The sequence below is a fragment of the Mirounga angustirostris genome, unplaced genomic scaffold (assembly GCF_029215605.1).
Source record: "Mirounga angustirostris isolate CCGP_5_RB_7025 unplaced genomic scaffold, mMirAng1.0.hap1 SCAF_15, whole genome shotgun sequence".
Classification (NCBI taxonomy): domain Eukaryota; kingdom Metazoa; phylum Chordata; class Mammalia; order Carnivora; family Phocidae; genus Mirounga; species Mirounga angustirostris.
In genome coordinates this window covers 6630256-6650827 of record NW_026991723.1, presented here as the reverse complement: position 1 = coordinate 6650827, position 20572 = coordinate 6630256, and the positions used below count along the sequence as shown (strand labels likewise).

At 43.1% G+C, this 20572-nt stretch overlaps 1 protein-coding gene and 1 long non-coding RNA gene across 5 annotated transcripts in view; one reads left to right on the top strand and one right to left on the bottom strand.

The window, feature by feature from the left end:
• RCL1 (RNA terminal phosphate cyclase like 1) overlaps positions 1-20572 on the top strand; it is a 90855-nt gene that overhangs the window by 1426 nt on the left and 68857 nt on the right. For all 4 annotated transcript variants that reach the window (XM_045882166.3, XM_045882165.3, XM_064578912.1 and 1 more), the window contains exon 2: positions 17989-18060. In XM_045882166.3, the coding sequence (XP_045738122.1) occupies positions 17989-18060 (72 nt within the window). The remainder of the gene's footprint in view (positions 1-17988; positions 18061-20572) is intronic.
• LOC129046030 (uncharacterized) lies at positions 15510-20357 on the bottom strand. Its single transcript, XR_008506690.2, has 3 exons — positions 20227-20357; positions 17923-18011; positions 15510-15988 (listed from the first exon to the last, which is right to left on the bottom strand). It is a non-coding gene; the product is annotated as an uncharacterized LOC129046030 (long non-coding RNA).

Sequence of the window (20572 nt, the reverse complement as noted above, 5' to 3'; positions counted from 1 at the left end):
GTGTTGGTACATGATTCTTCTCTCTACCGCTCAGAAACACTGAGAACATTGAGGAGGGACCCCTAGCATGGTTTCTGCCAGGTGTTCTCAACATCTGTCCTTATTTTGAATCGGCGTGGGCAAAGCAGTTGCTTGATTGCTCTGCTCTGTGGCATTCTCAGCCAGCTCTCCGCTTTACCTCCAGTTTACTCTAGGGAATTTGCCACTAGCTAGATATGGTGAAGACAGGCTTCTGCTTCTGTGAACAGTGGGCATAGGTTTTTTTGTCGTTTGTTTTTTATTTTTTATTTTTTTTTAAAAGATTTTATTTATTTATTTGAAGAGAGAGACATAGTGAGAGCAGGAACACAAGCAGGGGGAGTGGGAGAGGGAGAAGCAGACTTCCCGCGGAGCAGGGAGCCCGATGTGGGACTCGATCCCAGGACCCTGGGATCATGACCTGAGCCGAAGGCAGACGCTTAACAACTGAGCCACCCAGGCACCCTGTCGTTTGTTTTTAAATAGCAATAGAAGTCCTTTGGCCTGGAAACCTGGGATTTTCGTGGGAAATATAGTGCTTGTAAGATACAATTTAGTGTTTGTCTTTTGACAGGTGGCCTCCAGACTAATATTTAATGTTCCGAAGGATGCGTACCCCTCCCTCCCTACCGTCCGCTGTTTGTGAACATTTCTTCACTCTCATTTCTTCCAACAGGGCTTGGTCACTTGGCACTTTCCTGAAAGGATACCAAGCTCCACTGCTTGGGGGAGGTAGTGCTCTTTGGCAGATGTGTTGGTATTTTATGGGGAGCACTACGTGGAGCATTGTTTGCTTTACCTTATTAATACACCAAGGGAAAAAACAGAGGCTCCTGACTTAGATTTCCTTGTGATGGTTTCAGGTCCTCAGAAATCTTGTAGATGTTCACTTAATTTCTTCAAGAGGGGGGCACCTGGGTGGCTCAGTCGGTTAAGCGTCTGCCTTTGGCTCAGGTCATGATCCCAGGGTCCTGGAATGGAGCCCCGAGTCCGGCTCCCTGCTCAGTGGTTGTGTATCAGGGGCTACATGTATTTATATACGTAAATATGCACGTGTGTGTATGTATATGTGTATATACACATACGTGTGTGTATCTATGAATGCATATATATACACACAAATATCTCAGTTCCCTCGAAGAAATTTTTTTTATTTTTTATTTTTTAAATTTTATTTATTTTTTAAAGATTTTATTTATTTATTTGAGACAGAGAGAAAGAGAGAGAGAGCACATGAGAGGGGGGAGGGTCAGAAGCAGAAGCAGGCTCCCTGCCGAGCAGGGAGCCCGATGCGGGACTCGATCCAGGGACTCCAGGATCATGACCTGAGCCGAAGGCAGTCGCTTAACCAACTGAGCCACCCAGGCGCCCCGAAGAAATTTTTTTTAAAAGATTTTATTTATTTGTCAGAGAGAGCGCGAGCAGGCGCGCACAAGCAGGGGGAGCTGCAGGCAGAGGGAGAATCGGGGAGCCCGATGCAGGACTCCATCCCAGGACTCTGGGATCAACCGTGATTCTGGCAGCCACCATCGCATCTGTCCAGACCAGAAGCAGACCCAGAAAGTCTTCCTTCATAACCCCCAGGGGTTATGTGGTCATAGTCAAGCGAGTCCTTGGTAGTTTGATTAAAGATGTATCCAGGAGGCTGTGCTGCCAGTCATCTCTCCCTTTCTGACTCTTTTCTGACTCAGATTCTGAGAATTGGAAAAGACTCAGAGCATATCCAATAAAATCTTCAGCTTAAGTATAAAAATTGCATCTCTCGAAGGTGCTTGCTTAATCATCCCTCCTGGTGTGGGCTCTGGAGGGTGGGGGGTGTGGAGGCCTTTTGCCTCAGGGGCAGTGGTTTAGAAAAGGTTCCTGAGCCCCAGTGTGTGCAAGGCTTTGTGGGAATGTAAACACGAGAGGCTGGTTGCCCCACTTCTGGAGGAGCTTTCCGAGTAGGAAGTGCTTGACAGAGTAGCTTGAGTAACGTCAAGTAGGAAGAGCTGAATGTTGTAAACGGACTCAGGGGAGTTAGGGCAGAGGCTTCCCTGGGGGTTATGAAGGAAAACTTTCTGGGTCTGCTTCTGGTCTGGACAGATGCGATGGTGGCTGCCAGAATCACGGTTGGTGAAAGGAACAGCTTGTAAGTCAAAGAGTTCTTTATTTATTATGTTGAAGTAAAATCCTGAATTTGTTGTGGTTGTAGTAGCTTGGTGGTTAAGAGCTTGGTCTCAGAGTTAGACCTTGGTTTGAGTCCTGCTTCTGCTTTTGCTATTAGCTCTTGGACCTTAGGCAAATTCTTTAACATTTCTGAGCCTCCGTTTTTTCATCTATAAAGTGAGGCCAACATCACCAGCTTCATTGGGTTATTGTAAAGATTAAATAAAATAATACGGGCGCCTGGGTGGCTCAGTTGGTTAAGCGACTGCCTTTGGCTCAGGTCATGATCCTGGAGTCCCGGGATCGAATCCTGCATCAGGCTCCCTGCTTGGCAGGGAGTCTGCTTCTTCCTCTGACCCTCCCCCCCTCATGCTCTTTCTCTCTCTCAAATAAATAAATAAAATCTTAAAAAAAAAAAATAATACTTAAAGTACACAGAACAGTGCCAGGCATGTAGGAAAAATAAACGTTAGCTGGTTTTGGGGCGCCTGGGTGGCTCTTTTGGTTAAGCGTCCAACTCTTGATTTCGGCTCAGGTCATGATCTCAGAGTTCTGAGACTGAGCCCTGCATCTCTGGCTCTATGCTCAGCAGGGAGTTTGCTTCTCCCCTTCTCCCCCCTCCCCCGCCGTGCACTCTCTCTCTCTCAAATAAAAAATAAATAAATCTTTTAAAAATGATGTTAGTTGGTTTTATTATTATGTAACTTCTACCTGCGAGTATAATTCTGCTCTCTGGCGTCCGAAATCTGTTCCTGCTTCTTTTTTAGATTTTTTTAAAAAGATTTATTTATTTATTTATTTATTTATTTGAGAGAAAGAGAGAGAGCGAGCGTACAGAGGGAGAGTGAGAGGGAGCAGCAGACTCCCCGCTGAGCAGAGAGCTGGATCACAAGACCCTGAAGTCATGACCTGAGCCGAAGGCAGACACTTAACCGACTGAGCCACCCAGGAGCCCCTGTTCCTGCTTCTATCTGGAAACTTTTCACATATTTAAAGAGAATTATGCCTTCTTTTTGTCCTCTCTTTTCAGTCTAAAGTTTTCCTTTTGGGTTATGTCTTCCAAATATTTGTGTGTATTATGTATAAGGTAGTGGTTTTCACACAAGGCAGTTTTGCTCCCCTGGGGGACATTTGGCAGTTTTTGGAGATATTTTTGGTGGTTACAACTGGGAGGCTGCTCCTGGCATCTGGTGGGTAGAGCCCAGGGATACCAATAAACATCCTGCAATGCACCATACAACTTCCTCACACAAAGACTGCTTCTGCCCAAAATGTCAATAGTGTGGATGTTGAAACCCCTGGCATATGAGATTAATTATGCCTTTTTTTTCTTTTCTTTTCCCCATATCTCCAGTGGTTGGGGATAGCAGTGTGTGGACCAAGAAAGCTGCACAGGGATTCAGAAGGGGATGAGACACAGGTCAAACTCTGTGACTTCAGGCAGACAAGCTAATCTCTTAAATAAAACTGCCTCCTTCCAGTGCAGATTGTGTATAATGAGAAGATTTTGAACCCCAAAGAAAGATGATCTTGGAATGGTTTTTACTAATTACACAACCACATGTGTAGTTTTTGCTTCATTCTGAGAAACACAGACAACTATGTTTCATTCTACTCTTGCTGTTCAGTGAGGAGGAAGTAAATACTTTGTTCTGCTGCTGTGTTCCTGCAGGTAGAGAGCCAAGGCATGGTTAGGTGAGGTAGCTGGCAAAGTTGGAGTCCACTGAGTGGCAGAGCTGGAAGGAGGGTGCAGCTGGCTCCCGCCTGGAGGGCTTGTTCTCCCGTTTAACCGCATGCCGGACTCGGCTGTTCCTCGGCGTTACGGAAGGCAGCTGTCCATAGCACCCCCAGCTCTGGATTTCATGAGGGCTGTGTCTTGCAGGGTTAGGTTGAGTTCACAGTTTATGGGTAAGAATGGAAAGAATTCCACGAGAATAATTGTTTAAAGTGGGAATAGGGAAAGATGGACTTGGGCAGGAACACTGGTTTAACGGTTAGGACGCGGGACCCTGAGCCAGTCCCATGACTAAGCCTCACAGTGTTCCCCTGTGAAATTGGAGAGAGGAGTTATGTGGGCCCAAGGGAGTGCTGCACATGGCTTCATCAGATGAGATTCTGAAAAGGGAGGGGCAAGTGGAGTTTTAAGCAAAAGAATTCCTTAAAATGTGTTGAGGAAACATGCTACATAGAGGTCCTTTGAAAGGAAAACATCTTTTGGTGAACTGATGTGCTGTTTTGGGGCTAAATCTGGCTGTTCATAAATTGCATCTTCTAGAAGGAGAATTGTAAGGAAAAACTTTCTCCTCTACTCTCAGTACTCTCCCAGATGTGCAGGGTTTTTCCCCCTACAAAGCAGTTCTCCAATTCTCAGTGAGCATCAGCTGGGTGTACTACAGATTGAACTCAATTCTGACGCTGTCTACATGGAGATGGCAGCAGATCCCACACGGTAAGGGCTCAGTCCCACAACTGCCCCCACTTCGGACAAGTCCCATTCGCAAGTTCAGGTCACTTGTACTTCTGACCAACTGGTTATATAAATCGGGGGTTCCCACCGTCCCCTCCTTGGGTCTGATGATTTGCTAGAATGGCTCACAAAGCTCGGGGAAACACTTATATTCACCCGTTTATTGTAAAGGATGTTATAAAGGATACAGCTGAGCACACACAGATGAGGTATGTAGGGCCAGGTCCTGCAGAGTCCTGAAACAGGAGCTTCTGCCCTCTGGAACCAGGGTGTGCACCACCCTTCCAGCACGTGTGTTCATTCATCAGCCTGGAAGTTCTCTCCTTGTGCAAGAGTTTTAATAGGGTTTAATCTCCTCTTCCCTCAAGGCCAGCAGGTAGGGCTTAAAGTTCCAACCCTCTAATGACATGGTGTTTCTGGTGACCAGTCTCATCCTGAGGTTGTGTAGGGGCCCCATCCTAAGTCAACTCATCAGCATAAAGTCAAGTGTACTCAAAAGGGGCTCCTTATGAATAAATTTTAGGAGACATTCCTATTATTTTGGAATTTCCAAGGGTTTTAGGAGCTCTGTGCCAGGAATCGGGGACAAAGACCAAATACATTTCTTACTATACCGCATGGATGCACCTGTATTTTGTTTTAGTATGGTCTGAGACTCAGAGTTACTAATTAGTAACTAGAGTTGGGGAAACCTGATGACTCTACGAAGGATAGTTGATTGACTATTGTCTTGTGGATTGGGAACCTGCCCTCTTGTGCCTCTGTTGACTGTTAGTTTGCTGTCACATGTTGATTATTGGGTGCCCAAAATGAGATACTCATCTTTTTTTTTTTTTAAGATTTTATTTATTTATTTGACAGAGAGACACAGCGAGAGAGGGAACAGAAGCAGGGGGAGTGGGAGAGGGAGAAGCAGGCCTCCCGCTGAGCAAGGAGCCTGATGCGGGGCTTGATCCCAGGACCCTGGGATCATGACCTGAGCCGAAGGCAGACGCTTAACGACTGAGCCACCCAGGTGTCCCGAGATACTCATCTTTGAAAGACAAATGCCAGGAATCCTAATCGTCTGCTTTCAGATCTGCTGTTGCTTGGAAGCTGTAAAATGCTATTCCAGATGGAACTGTGCACCATCTTTTTTTTTTTAAAGTAAGCCTTTTAATTTTGAGATAGTTATGGATTCACATGCAGTTGTCATAAATAATACTGAGAGATACTGTCTAAACTTCACCCAATTTCCCCCACATGGAACATCTGGAAAAATTGCAGTACCATATCACAGCCAGGAAATGGACAGGGATAAGAGTGAAGGTATTGAGCATTTCCATTACCACAAGGATTCCTCAGGTTGCCCTTCCTCAGCCACACCATCTTCCTTCTTGCCCCACCAACTCCTTAACCCTTGGCAATCCCTAATCTGTTCTCCATTCCTATAATTTTGTCATTCGAAGAATATAAGTGGAATCATATAGTAAGTAACCTTTTGCGGTGGACGTTTTTCACTCAGCATGATCCTCTGAAGATTTAAGGTTTTTTTCAGGATTGTTCCTTTTTATTGCTGAACAGTATTCCATGGTATGAAAGTATCACAGTTTTTTTTAACCATTTACCTGTTGAAAGACATCCGGATTGTTTCCAGTTTTTTGGCCATTATGAATAAAGCTGTTATAAACATTTGTGTACAGGTTTTTCTGTGAACATAAGTCTTTGCCTGGGATAAATGCCCAGGAGTATAGCCACTGGGCTGTATGGTAGTTTGCATACTTAGGAAACTGCCAAAGTGTTTTCCAGTGTGGGCTTACGATTTTATATTCCCACAAGCAATGTGTAAGTGATTGAGGTTCTGTGCACCCTTGCCAGCATTTGGTGTTGTCACTGCTTTTTCCCCCCAAGGGTTTTTTTTTTTTTTTTTTAAGATTTTGTTTATTTATTTGACAGAGACACAGCAAGAGAGGAACACAAGCAGGGGGAGGAGAGGGAGAAGCAGGCTCCCTGCTGAGCAAGGAGCCCGATGTGGGGCTCGATCCCAGGACCCCGGGATCATGACCTGAGCCGAAGGCAGACGCTTAACGACTGAGCCACCCAGGCGCCCTTCCCCCAAGGGTTTTAAAAGGTGTTACTTCTTCTAAAATCAACATTTTAATAACGGCTAAGCCTGTGCAGCTGGGGGCACTGAGGCGCCCTCCTGGCCTCTGGCCCTGCAGACCAGCTGCAGAGTCCGCTGGGCTGTTTCTGGATGGTCCCCAAAGGTTATGGGCTAAGAGGCAGCAGCTCAAGGTCATTGTCCCACCCCTGTCCCTACCAGAGGTCACATGTTGGAAAAGTCCCATCTTGATCACACTTTCTTGTAGAACCTGATGTTCTCAGATTTGGGGGGACGGGTTAACATTTCCTTGATTGTCGCCAGGGATGGGTGATGCTATCGATGTGAAGGCCAATGATGGCCTTCAGAAAGAAGAGGGAAGAGGTGGTGAACTCCCACCAGAACACCGGTTGAGTGTGACCTGGTTTCAGAGGAGGATCGGGAGACTCAAGAGTGCCCTTCTATCCCCGCCCCCCCCCAACCCGGGAGCGGACGAGGACGGAAGAGAAGAGGAGGACAGAGCCCGTGGCCCACTTGTGCTGTGAGTGGCAGTCCTCCCTGCAAGGAGCCGCAGGCCAGACGCCGCCGCGGACGCACCGGGACCGGGCCGGGACCAGGCGGGGACCGTGCCCACGGCAGCCCGGGCCTGACCCAGGCCTCCACGCAAGGTGGCCAGCATGGGCGCAGGAAGCGCAGACAAGCCACAGCTGGGGAGGCGGCCCTCAGCCTGCAGCAGGTGGCCTTCACCGGAGGGGCCCCGAGGAGCGGGAGGAGGGCCCGCACGTTGAGAGGTGGGAGGAAGGACTCCACGAAGGACCAGTCCTGGGCTGGGGGCGCCTCCTCTGGGCTCGCAGCCTCTGTGCCTCGTGCATGCGCTCCTCCTTGCGCCCTGGGGCCGCTGGACTCGGGGGTTTCTGGTTTTAGCCGTCCTGGTTGTGCTGTCTTGTTTAATTTGCATATTCCTAATGGCTGATGATGGCCAGCATCCTTCCCTATGTCTCTTTGCCGTCAGCATGGCCTCCTCCGACATCTTTTGTTCATTGCCAACTAATCTGTTTTTAAGCTTATGTTTTGAGAGTTCTTTACGTGTTCCGGTCCTTTGTCAGATATGTGGATGGCTGATACTGTGTCCCTCTCCACAGCTTGTCTTTCATTCTCTCTCTCTCTCGCTCTTAAGTAAGCTCCACGCCCAACATGGGGCTTGAACTCATGACCCTGAGATCAAGAGTCGCCTGCTCCAACAGAGCCAGCCAGGTGCCCCCAGTCTTGTCATTCTCTTAACATGGTTTTTTGCAGAGCAAAAGATTTTACTTTTAGTCAAATAGAATTTATCAACTTTGTCTTTTATGGCTTATGCTTTTGGTGTTAAGTCTAAGATCTCTTTGTCTATTCTAGATCTAGAATATTTTCAATGTTTTTTTCTAAAGGTTTCATAGTTTTACATTTGATTTTTGTATAAGGTTTAAAACTTAGGTTGAGTTTCTTTTTTTTTTTTTTTTTGCTTATGGACGTCCAGTTGCTCCAGCACCGTTTGTTGAAAGGGCTATCTTTCTTCCATTGAATTGCGTTCGTATCTTTGTAAAAAATCAGTTGGGCACATTTGTGTGGCTCTCTTTCTGGGACCTTTATTTGGATCCACTGATCTATATGTTTGTCCCCTTGGCAGGACCATGTAAACTTGATTACTGTGCCTATAAGCGTGTAGAGTGATACCTCCAGCTTTATTCTTACTTTTTGTGATTGTTTTAGCTATCCTGGTTCCTTTGCCTTTCCACTATAAGTTTTAGAATAATCTTGTCTTTATCTAAACAAAAATCTTGTTAAGATTTTGACAGGAACTGTGTTAAACCTATATGTCAGTTTGGGGAGAATTGTCATCTTTACTGAGGCTTCTAATCCATAAACATAGTATATCTCTCCATTTATTTAGATCTTTGCTTTCTTTTACCAGCATTGTGTAGTTTCTAGCATACAAGTCATATAAACATTTTGTTAGATTTACACGTAAATATTTTACTTTTTTGAGCAATTGTCAGACCAATTGTCAATGATACAGTATTTTTAATGTCAGTCTCCATGTGTTCAATACTAGTATATGGAAATACAGTTCATTTTTGGGAAGATGTTTATCCTCTAACCATGCTGAATTTACTTGTTAGCTGTAGGTGTCTTTTTGTACATTCTTTGGGATTCTCTATGTAGATAAACATGTCATCTGCAAAAAGAAATAATACTATTTCTTCTTTCTAAACTTTATGCCTTGTACTTCCTTCTCCGTGCCGCGCTGGCTGGAACTTCTAGCACCATGTTAAGTATGCGATGAGAGCAAACTGCCTTGCCTTGTTCCCTCTCTTAGGGGAAAGCGTCCATTGTTTTGGTGCTAAGTGTACTTTTAGCTGTATGGTTTTTGTTTTTTGTTTTTTTCAGATGCTTTCATCAGTGAGAAAGTTCCCTTCTATTCCTATTTTTCTAGGAAGTTTTTTTTTATTATTATGAATGAGTTGCATTTTGTCAGATGCCTACTCTACACCAATTGATGTGATTGTATGACTTTTCTTCCCAATGTGTTTGTAAAGAAAAATACTAGAACTGAAAAATGTGTATACAAATAGGAAACTTGAAAGGTCATAAAATAGCATAAATCAGAGAATTAAATTTCCCTTTGTTGATTTTATTTCTTTTATAGTTTTTTTTTTTTTTTTAAAGATTTTATTTATTTATTTGACAGAGAGAGAGAGACACAGCGAGAGAGGGAACACAAGCAGGGGGAGCAGGAGAGGGAGAAGCAGGCTCCCCGCAGAGCAGGGAGCCCAATGCGGGGCCTGATCCCAGGACCCTGGGATCATGACCTGAGCCGAAGGCAGACGCTTAACGACTGAGCCACCCAGGTGCCCCACTTTTATATGTTTTTATATAAGCACAGCGAGATATCTAGGAACATTTGAAGGCATGGGACAAAAAAAGTAATCTTCAGTGTTTGTTATTACAAATAAAGCAGCAGTAAAAATTTTTGTACATATATCCTAGCATACTTCTATTTCTACAGGATAGAGTTCTAGATGTGGAATTGCTGGGTCAAAGACTATGCTTTTTTAAAATGTGGGGTCAAATCAAAGTATGTGAAATCCTCTTGCTTAATTGGTAAGATATCCTTTCCCTTAATTGCTGCTTCTTCCTTGTATTGACACTTTTTTTTTTTTTGAGATATATTTAATGGCATTTGTAGTATGGCAAATTGGAGAGATGATTGGGTTTCTTTGCTTGTTTCATAATTTTTAAAGGTACTCTTTCTTTGAATTTGATTTTTGTTTATTATTTTTTAAAGATTTATTTATTCGTCTGAGAGAGAACACGTGTGTGAGCCAGGGGTGAGGGGTGGTGGGGGGCAGAGAGAGAGAATCTCAGGCAGACCCCCCACTGAGCATGGAGCCCGTGGTTGCTCAGTCTCAGGACCCTGAGATCAGGACCTGAGCCAAAACCAAGAGATGGTCGCTCAACTGACTGAGCCAGCCAGGCGCCCCTTGATTTTTATTTTTAAAAAATAAACTTTTAGCAGAGGATACTACATACTAAGAAAAGTGCACAGACCGCGGTGCCTGGATGGGTCAGTTAGTTTAATGGCTGAGTCTTAATTTTGGCTCAGGTCATGATCTCAGGGTCATGGGATCCAGGTGTCGGGCTCTGTGCTGGGGGTGGAGCCTGCCTAAGATTCTCTCTGTCCCTTCCCCCCTCTAAAAAAAAAAGTGCACAGACCATAAATGGATAGCTTGATGAATTTACAAAGTGGATATGCTACCCATGCCAAGAAATAAAACATGACCAGCAACCCTAAAACCCTTCCATGCTGTGCCATCACACCATTTTCTCCCACTCCCAATGTAAATAATAAGTTGACTTTTTACACCATTGAATGCATTTCTGAAATATTAACCGTAATTTATATAATGGAGTTATAGAGTATGTATTTTTTGTGTGTGTCTGGTTTCTTTGCTGTCTTTTGTGTTTTTAAGAGTCATATCTGGGCGCCTGGGTGGCTCAGTTGGTTAAGCGACTGCCTTCGGCTCAGGTCGTGATCCTGGAGTCCCGGGATCGAGTCCTGCATCGGGCTCCCTGCTCGGCAGGGAGTCTGCTTCGTCCTCTGACCCTATCCCCTCTCATGTGCTCTCTCTCTCTCTCATTCTCTCTCTCTCAAATAAATAAATAAAATCTTTAAAAAAAAAAAGTCATATCTGTTGGAGAGGCAGTAGCTGGTGTTCATTGCTGTAGCATGCTACTACATTTTATTAATATGGCACAATTCTCTGTTAAGCTGTTGCAAATATCTGGTTATGCTCTGACTTGTTTTTTTGCACTAATGGTTTCTTTTTTTTTTTTTTTTAAAGATTTTTTATTTATTTGACAGAGAGACAGCGAGAGCAGGAACACAAGCAGGGGGAGTGGGAGAGGGAGAAGCAGGCTTCCTGCCGGGCAGGGAGCCCGATGTGGGACTCGATCCCAGGACCCTGGGATCATGACCTGAGCTGAAGGCAGACGCCCAACGACTGAGCCACCCAGGCGCCCTAATGGTTTCTTTTGATGAGCAATAGATACTTCTTTTAATGTAGTCCAATTTATAAATTTTTCTGTGTCTTTTTAAAGAAATCTTGGTCTACCCCAAGGCCAAGAAGATGTTCTGGAACTTCTAAGGCTTCTCTTGTTTTTTTGTTTATTTATTTTTAAGATTTTATTTATTTGGGAGAGAAAGAGAGCACACAAGCAGAGGAAGAGGGAGAAGCAGACTCCTTGCTGAACAGAGAGCCCGACATGGGGTTCAGTCTTAGGACCCTGGGATCATGACCTGAGCCAGAGGCAGATGCTTGACCGACTGAGCCACCCAGGCGCCACCTAAGACTTCTGTTTTTATTTTTATTTATTTTTAAAAGATTTTATTTATTTGACAGAGAGCGAGCACAAGCAGGGGGAGTGGCAGGCAGAGGGAGAGGGAGAAGCAGGCTCCCCGCTGAGCAAGGAGCCTGACACGGGGGTCAGTCCCAGGGTCCTGGGATCATGACCTGAGCCGAAGGCAGACGCGAAACAACTGAGCCACCCAGGCACCAGAGGCTTCTGTTTTTATATGTAAACTCTGTTACAATGAATTCATTCTTCATACTTTTAAAACAGAATTTTACTAAAAAATAGATTTTTTAGTAATAAAATAGATTTTTTAGTAATAAAATAGATTTTTTAAAGTAATAAAAATCTGAATTTTCTCAGATGCCTTTTCAGTAGCAGTCAAGCTAGTTACTTGATTCTCCCCCATCCCCTGTTTTTATATTTAATAATATTGTCATCTTCCTTGTGCCTTAGGTGTGGTCCTTTCCTGGGAGGCCCTCTTCTTAACTGTAGTGGATAGTTGAAAAATGTGTTATGGGTTCTTTTCTAAGGCTTTATATGGGGATATTTTATTTGTTCTTATTAAATGAAGTTAGTTTGTAATTTATTTTTTTGGGGGAAATTTATCATTTTTATTTTTTATTTTTTTATTAAATTCAATTTATTTATTTATTTTTTTATGTCCATTCTTTTTTTTATGTTATGTTAATCCCCATACATTACATCATTAGTTTTAGATGAAGGGTTCCATGATTCATTGTTTGCGTATAACACCCAGTGCTCCATGCAGAACATGCCCCCCTTAATACCCATCACCAGGCTAACCCATCCCCCCACCTCGGACCCTCTAGAACCTTCAGTTTGTTTCTCAGAGTCCATCGTCTCTCATGGTTCGTCTCCCTCTCCGATTTCCCCCCCTTCATTCCTCCCTTCCTACTATCTTCTTTTTTTTTTTTTTTTAACATATAATGTATTATTTGTTTCAGAGGTACAGGTCTGTGATTCAACAGTCTTGCACAATTCACAGCGCTCACCATAGCAATACCCTCCCCAGTGTCTATCACCCAGCCACCCCATCCCTCCCACCCCCCACCGCTCCAGCAACCCTCAGTTTGTTTCCTGAGATTTATTTTTTATTTCCTGCATGTGATGCTCTTAACTATTCTGCATTTGAAGGCATCTCTTCATGCTTTTGTTGTTGTTCTTTGGAATGTGTAATAGACGAATTTTTCCTTTGAATGTTGGGAAAAATTTTTTCAGCAACTTTATCAGTGCTCTTCTCAGTTTTTTTGTTTTTTTAAAGATTTTTATTTATTAGAGAGAGAGAGAGAGAGAGCAGAGATAGCGACGGAGAGCAGGAGCCAGGAGGAGAGGGAGAAGCAGACTCCCCGCTGAGCAGGGAGCCAGATGCTGGGTTCTATCCCAGGATCCTGGGATCATAACCTGAGCTGAAGGCAGTCGCTTAACTGACTGAGCCACCCAGTCACCCCCTCTTTTCGGTTTATTGATAAATTCTCTTATTCTCTTAGTTTTGGGTTTCTCTTTTTTGTATCTTTTTGTTTATCTGTTTGATTTATCATCTTTTTACATAGTTATATTAATTCCAAATGTATTAGTAAATATCAGAGAATAGTTTATCACAAAAGCTCATAATCTTCTATTAATTATGTTATTTATTATTAGCTTACATTTTTTCTTTGTACAGATGAATGAGACTATTGATCTGTGTTGTCTTTTTTAAATGAATTAGCTTGATTTTTTTTTCTGCTATATTTTCCATTTTTTAAATCTCTTTTGTGATTATTTTTTCATTTACTTTTTGGCTTGTAATTCTATTCCATTTCTAAAATCTCAGTTCATTTTGCTCTTGCTTTTGTTTTTTTAATTACTAAGGTATTTAGAGTGGTAAATTTTTTTTTTTTTTTGGTTGACTGCTGTGTATTCTGGTAAAATTGATATTTCTGCTTAAAATATTTTAGTATGTTCTGTAGTTTTTTTCTTGTTGTGTTGACAATTCAGGAAAGATGTTACATGTTTCAGTTAAAATATAATTTATTATGAATCATGTGTAATTACATATTATACATAAGATATGTGTATGTTTTATGCATATTTCCAAGTGAATGGACATCTTTTAATTCTGAGAATTGTGTATGTGTTTATAATATCTACCTTTTGGGATTTAATGAGGATAAGAATAATTTTTTTTTTTAAGATTTTATTTGTCAGAGAGAGAGAGAGACTGACTGAGCACAAGCAGGGGGAGCGGCAGGCAGAGGGAGAAGCAGGCTCCCTGCTGATCGAGGAGTCTGATGCGGGCCTCGATTCCAGGATCCTAGGATTGTGACCTGAGCCGAAGGCAGATGCCACCCAGGCGTCCCAGAATGATTTCTAATTTCATGTATTAATGGCTTGTTGTCTTATTTTTTAGGTACTTCTCTAAAGAAATTGAAATCACATTGTATATATTTTTTATTTTTTCCTTAATGTGAGCATTTCCTCATGTAATTAAATAATTATTTTAAACTATTTTTAATGGCTGTATAGTATTATAAAGATCTTTCATAGGCTATTTAATGAGAGCAGTTTTATTTGCTATTTAAATTGTGTTATAGACGGGGCACCTGGGTGGCTCAGTTGGTTGGGCATCTATCTGCCTTCAACTCAGGTCGTGATCCCAGGGTCCTGGGATTGAGTCCCACATCGGGCTCCCGCTCAGCAGAGAGTCTGCTTCTCCTTCTCCCTCTGTCTGCCCCTCCCCCTGCTTCTACTCTCTCTCTCTCTCTCTGTCAAATAAATAAATAAATAAAATCTTGAAAAAAAATTGTGTTACAGTACCTTTATTTGTATTTTTTAATTTAAATTTTATGTATTTTAAAAAACATACACATGGTGTGAAATTCAGAGGGAGTAAAGAGGGTTTACACAGTGTGTCTCTGTCTCTTTCCCATCCTCCCTTCCCTGTGAGGCAGTCAGTGTTACTAGTTTGTTGTGTTTCTTCCCAGGGCTCTTTTTTTCATAAATAAGCAAATACGTATGCACGTTTTCCTTTTTTCACACAAATGGCCAGCGGCATCTTACTTTTTTCCACTCAGTATATCTTGGAGGTGACTTACATCAGTACATAAAAATTCTCCTTATTAATTTTAAGGCTGCAGAGTGTTCTGATATATATCCAATATGTATACATCTAACATTTATATTATATGTGACATGTATATAATATTAGAAATTTATTTTAGCACAGTTACTGTTTCTAGATATTTAAATTGTTATGATACTTTTAAGTTGAAACTGTATTGATTGAGATTTGCTCCTTGTTTAAAAGTGTAGGTCTTTGGCTTGTATTCTTTCCCTCACTGCCCTTGAGACAGTTTGCCTTTCTTAGTGAGGAATGGGTCAGGCATTGTGTTACAGAGTTAATGGCCCCTTTAAAGAAGTGATGAGCTCACCTCTTGAGGGGCTGAGGAGGGGAGTGCATTAGGCACCACGGGCAGTATTTAAGGAATTCTGAGATTGAAGGTCCTAATAGTATAAACTTCTAAAAAATGTCAAATATAATAACATAAAAAATGCATGAAACATAAAAGTAGTGCTTAAAAGATTATAAAATGGACACTCGTGTGACCCCATCCAAGTCAAGAAACAGAACACTGTTGCACCTACGGGGCCTCTTGGGGCACGATTCCCTCCTCTACCCCTGCTGGTAGCCGCTTTCCTGACCAGTACAGTCTTTGTGTTAATTGTCTTATAGCTTTATGGCCTAGTTATGTATTCCCAAACAGTGCAGTAAAATTGTGCCTGGTTTTGGATGTTTTTCCCTGGTGTTTTTAGATATCTGAACTTCTGTATCCCCAAGAGCAGTCTTGAGGAGGAAGAGTTAAAGAGGATGTGTGGGAAGTGAAAGGGTAAGGAATCCTACACATCTTGTCTTTTTTTTAAAGATTTTATTTATTTATTTGGGAGAGAGAGAATGAGAGAGAACACATGAGAGGGGATAGAGTCAGAAGGCAAAGCAGACTCCTTGCCGAGCAGGGAGCCCGATGCGGGACTCGATCCAGGGACTCCAGGATCATGACCTGAGCCGAAGGCAGTCGCTTAACCAACTGAGCCACCCAGGCGCCCCCCCTACACATCTTGTCTTAATGAAGTTTGAGGACATCAGTCTTACTATTATTAGGTGAACTTGAGATCTTTTTCATACCACGTGATGGAGCTATATCTTCACTGTTGCCAGGATTCTGGAACTAGCTCTGGTTGGTTCTTTGAAGTACTGCTTCTGAATCACCCATTTTCTGTGATCAGGGGATGGTCCAGCCTGGAGGTCTCTTTATGTGCCCATTCTGTTCCTGGCCCTGTTCCTCTGCTGGGCATTTTTAACTGACTGCGTTCATGCTTAAGTGCCCCTGTGGATTGCAGAAGAAAAAAAATTCTGACGTTATGCTTTCTTTTTGTTTTGTTTTTTTCTTTCCTAATCTGTAAAAGCTATGGAGTTTAATCGTGGACTTTATTCATAAATGTCCGTTCCTCTCTCCCCTTTAGGCACCTCAAAAGCTTAGCCACCTCAAGAGTTTTCCTTTTTCTGTGCAGAGCCCGTTGCATTTGCTAGAAAGATCGGTGGAAAGTGGCACTGTGGTCTGGATCTGCCTGGTTTTTTTAAAAACAGAATATTCTATATTAAGAGGCCATGGAAACAATTTTGTAGTTGATTTATTTTCAAACTTTTGTGATGCTACTTAACACCACAACCAGTACATATACAGATAGTTGTAAAGCCCACCGAGGTTTCACGAACAGTGCCCTATGTAGGGTTAACTCTGACATTGTTTATTCTGCTCTAATTTCATTAAAAATAAATGTTGTTGGGGGACCCATTAAATGGTCTGCAGGATCCTGCAGTAGATCACTCCGCCTGCAGTTAAAAGGTTCCATGATTTTCTAGAGGAGGTGGTTGACGCTGAGGGATTAAACGGAGTTTGGCACACTGGTATATGGTGTGGTTAGGAGTGCGGACTCCGGAGAAGCCGGGGCTTGGCCTCAGCCCCCGGCTCTGTCACTTGCCAGTCTCATTCTTGGGCCTCAGCCTTCTGTAAAATGGGAACGACACTCCCTGCCGCGGGGCTTTGAGGATTAGGCGAGGGAATGTCTGGCTGTGCGGGAGGCTTTAATGCGAACCTGCTGGAAGTAGCCGCTTTTCCTGGTTTCGGGACTTACTGGATTTCCTCTGACTTCTAGCCCAGGACTCTCTGTACAGATTGCAGCATCTACGGGGACAGGAGTTTGTGGGGCAGCGTTCAGTAACAGAACAGGTGGACGAGCATTGCTAAGTTGATGTGCTCGCCCTCTGGGATCAGTTCAGGTGACTGCTGCTGTGTGAGCTTGAAAATTCTGCTAGTTTCTTGCAGGGGGTGGAAACTGCCTAAATAGCCACGTGGCCACCATGCCTTTGGTGTGGGAGAGCTGGTCTTCCTGCCCCTTGTTCACGGGCAAGAGGTTGACTCTAGAGAGGGAGGGAGTGAGCGTGAGTGTGTGTGAGTGTGTGTGTGAGATCCACTCAGGGGAAGGCCATAGGACATATTCTCCTGCCTGAGTCTTCTCTCTTCCTCCTCTCATAGTTCACATTGAAAATCCATTTCCTCCCTTTCTACCCCCCCTTTTGATAATGACCATCTTTTATGTTTTTGGATAACAATCTGTCTATAAAAGAAATTGAAGTATATTTATACGTGAGAATTTAAACAAGAAAATTAAATTCATGTAAAGTACCAAGTCCTACCATGAAGAGAAATCCATTCATTAACATGTGGTGTTTTTTCTTCCAGTCTGTTTTCATGTGTTAAGAAGAAGGTGGTAGTAATACTGTACATTCAAGCACCTTTGTAATGAAATTAAAAATGGAACTGGTTAGATAGCTCTAGATGAGTAGGGTGGCAGAAGGGAGAAAGGGACAGAGTTGAGTGGGGGAGACAGTGACCTCTTACTGCTTCTGAGACTGAGGAGTGACCTGCAATTTCATCTGCCCTCTCATGTATTCTGGAACAGATAAGAAGTGGACTTTAAAACGCTTCCCCACTTTCTGCTATTTCTCCCTTATTTGGCGTTCCCCCCTGAGGTCAGAAGAGCAGGTCTTTACATGGGTGTTAGGCTGCTGAAATTAATACCCCACTAGATTGCTGGTAGAGTTGCTGTTTTTTGTGGGATATGAAAGGTGAATTGTTTCTGATAGTCCCACCAAACATCTGTGTGCTAGCCAGTGTTATTCAGCTGCTTCAGTGTCCTCAGCCAGTGGTCCCGCCCTGGTCCTGACAGGAACCTGGGCGTGACGCCGGGAGTCACGTACCTTCCACCGCGGCTCTGGAAATGGTGACCTCACATGAAGCCGGTCTGTTTTCTCTTTTCCCCACAGACTTTGAAGCCAGCTTCATAAGGCTGTTGGACAAAATAACTAATGGTTCTCGGATTGAAATAAACCAAACAGGTAAGCTCTCTTTCTTCCCGTTCCTGAAAGCACCCACATGTACTACTTAACTATTCCTCTACTTCTCATGCCTTTTGACCATATACATACTCGGGTGCAAAGAGCCAGTTTCCTGTCTGTGATAGAGTTGTGCGGAGATGTATGTGAAATCTGCCAATATAAGGGGCGCGCATTTGATTTAAAGAAGTTAGAAAGCTGGAAATTTCAGATCAACAAACAGGCACCTCCTCTTTTTCAACAACAAAAATACTTTACACCTAAAGTTTATGCATAACTTTTCAAAGTCCATTTATTTATTTTGTCACAATAAAATTTCACAGCCAACTCTGTGAGGTAGTCGTTATGTGCTGAATTTTATTTTATTTTTTTAATTTTGTCTTTTAAAATAAGTATGCATGGGGCACCTGGGTGGCTCAGTCAGTTGAGTGTCCAGCTTTTGGTTTTGGCTCAGGTCATGATCTCGGGGTTGTGAGATCGAGCCCTGTAATCAGACTGCGCGCTCAGCACAGAGTCTGCTTGGTATTCTTTCCCTCTTCCTCTCCCTCCCCCTCTGCCTAGCCCCCACATGCGCGTTTCTCTCTCTCTCTCAAATAAAAAAAAAAAAAAATCTTAAAAAAAATAAGTATGCACAAGTTATGCAAAAGATGTGCAAATCCCTTCACCTGTTTCTTCTTCCGTTCCCTCCCCAAGGGGCAGCCGTGGGCACAGCCTGGGGTGTGTGCCCTGGTCTCTGTTATATGCCTTTGCTTGCATGGACACTTCTGAACCTCAAGCTGCCAGCAAGGTCACGCTCTTCATGTTGCTCCGCAGCTGCTTTTCTTCACTATCACAGATGTCTCAGAACTTTTCCTGCCGGGCACATGCAGGCCCATCTCAATATTTCAGTGGGCCTAGTAGTCTGTTGTATGGAGGCATGATAATTTATTTAACTGCTCCCTACTGATAAACATTTAGGTTGTTTCTAGCTGTTTGTTGGCTCTTAGAAACTCTTTTCTCGACCTTGTATGGGAAACCATGGCAAACACTGTTTGGCTGGCTCCATGAACTATTCACCTGTGCACAGATAGTCCACAAAGGAAACTGTGCACTTCCTCATTCGTTGGCTGTCTTAAGAAAGAAGACAGCGTTGGCCTCATAAGTGGCCCCTACATCACATGAGACTCATTGATCTGTAGCTGCACTCGGCTCTACTCTACGGAGAACAAGTTTCAGGCATGAGGGGCGCCTGGGTGGCTCAGTCGTTAAGTGTCTGCCTTCGGCTCAGGTCATGATCCCAGGTGGGATCGAGCCCCACGTCGGGCTCCCTGCTCAGTGGGGAGCCTGCTTCTCTCTCTCCCACTCCCCCTGCTTGTGTTCTTTCTCTCGCTGTCTTTCTCTCTGTCAAATAAATAAAATCTTTCAAAAAAAAAAAAAGTTTCAGGAATGAGACTTCAGATGCCCTTTGCAACCTATGATTCCTCGAGTCTTCCTTGACTGACTTACTCTGAAATTGCTGGAGATCTAAAAAAGATTTTAAATTAAAAAAATTGTTTTTTCAGCAATTTTTATCGGGGATTCAGAGGGTTCATAATTCTTTTCTGGTCATATCTGCAGCTTAATTTGGGAAGTGACATTTTACACGATCCTGCTTCTAGTTCATGCCCCCTGCCCCACCAGAGTAGAAGCCTTCATTCTGATGATCTGACCAATTTCTCACTTGGTTAATTTGCAGGCACAGATTTGCAGACTTTAGTGATGATATAGTCTTTTTTTTTTTAAAATTTTATATAAATTTTTTCTTTTTTTCTTTTATGTAAATTTTTTTATTTTACATAACTCCAAAGAGCTGCTTTCCTTTTGAGTGACCGAGCCTAGATCTCTTTCCTCTAATGTTAAATTTATTGGTAAATTATGCCAGAAGACAGTGGCAAAAGACTTTGAGCAGCAACAATCCCTTGTTCACCCATTTATGCGCCACCCCACCCCCCATTAATCTAGAATATTTTACTTTGCTTTTCACCCTAATGCATACACCCAATAAGAAACTTTTTGGATGATATGAATATGAGAAAGAGTGAGTAAAAATAATAGAGCTTCTACTAAAGCTATTCGGTAATTTTAGATCTTTCCGTTTGTTGCTATTAAAATAGCTACTATTGACAGAATTAAGTGCCATCAAGTACTTGCCTTCTCTAGGAAGCCTGTTGGTGAGTGCAGTTCATGGGAAATCTCGTTTCAAGGGCCCAGAAGAAGCTGGTTGCTGGTGTGATGGTTTCGGCACATCATTTGTAAAGCCCCCCACCCACAGGCAGAGTGTGCTCTTGGAAGACCAGAGCGCCTGTTAGCATCTCTCCTCTGTGCCCTGCCGCGACTTTGGCAACTCAGATGCTTAGGGAGGGGTTTATTACCGTTTATTAAATTACACTCACAGTTTATTACTGTTACAGGGGCTTGACAGTAATGAGTCAGCTTTTGGAGTGAAGTGTGGGCTCTTAGGAATGGCATTTTGAACTTCTTGGATGCCCTTGTCAGA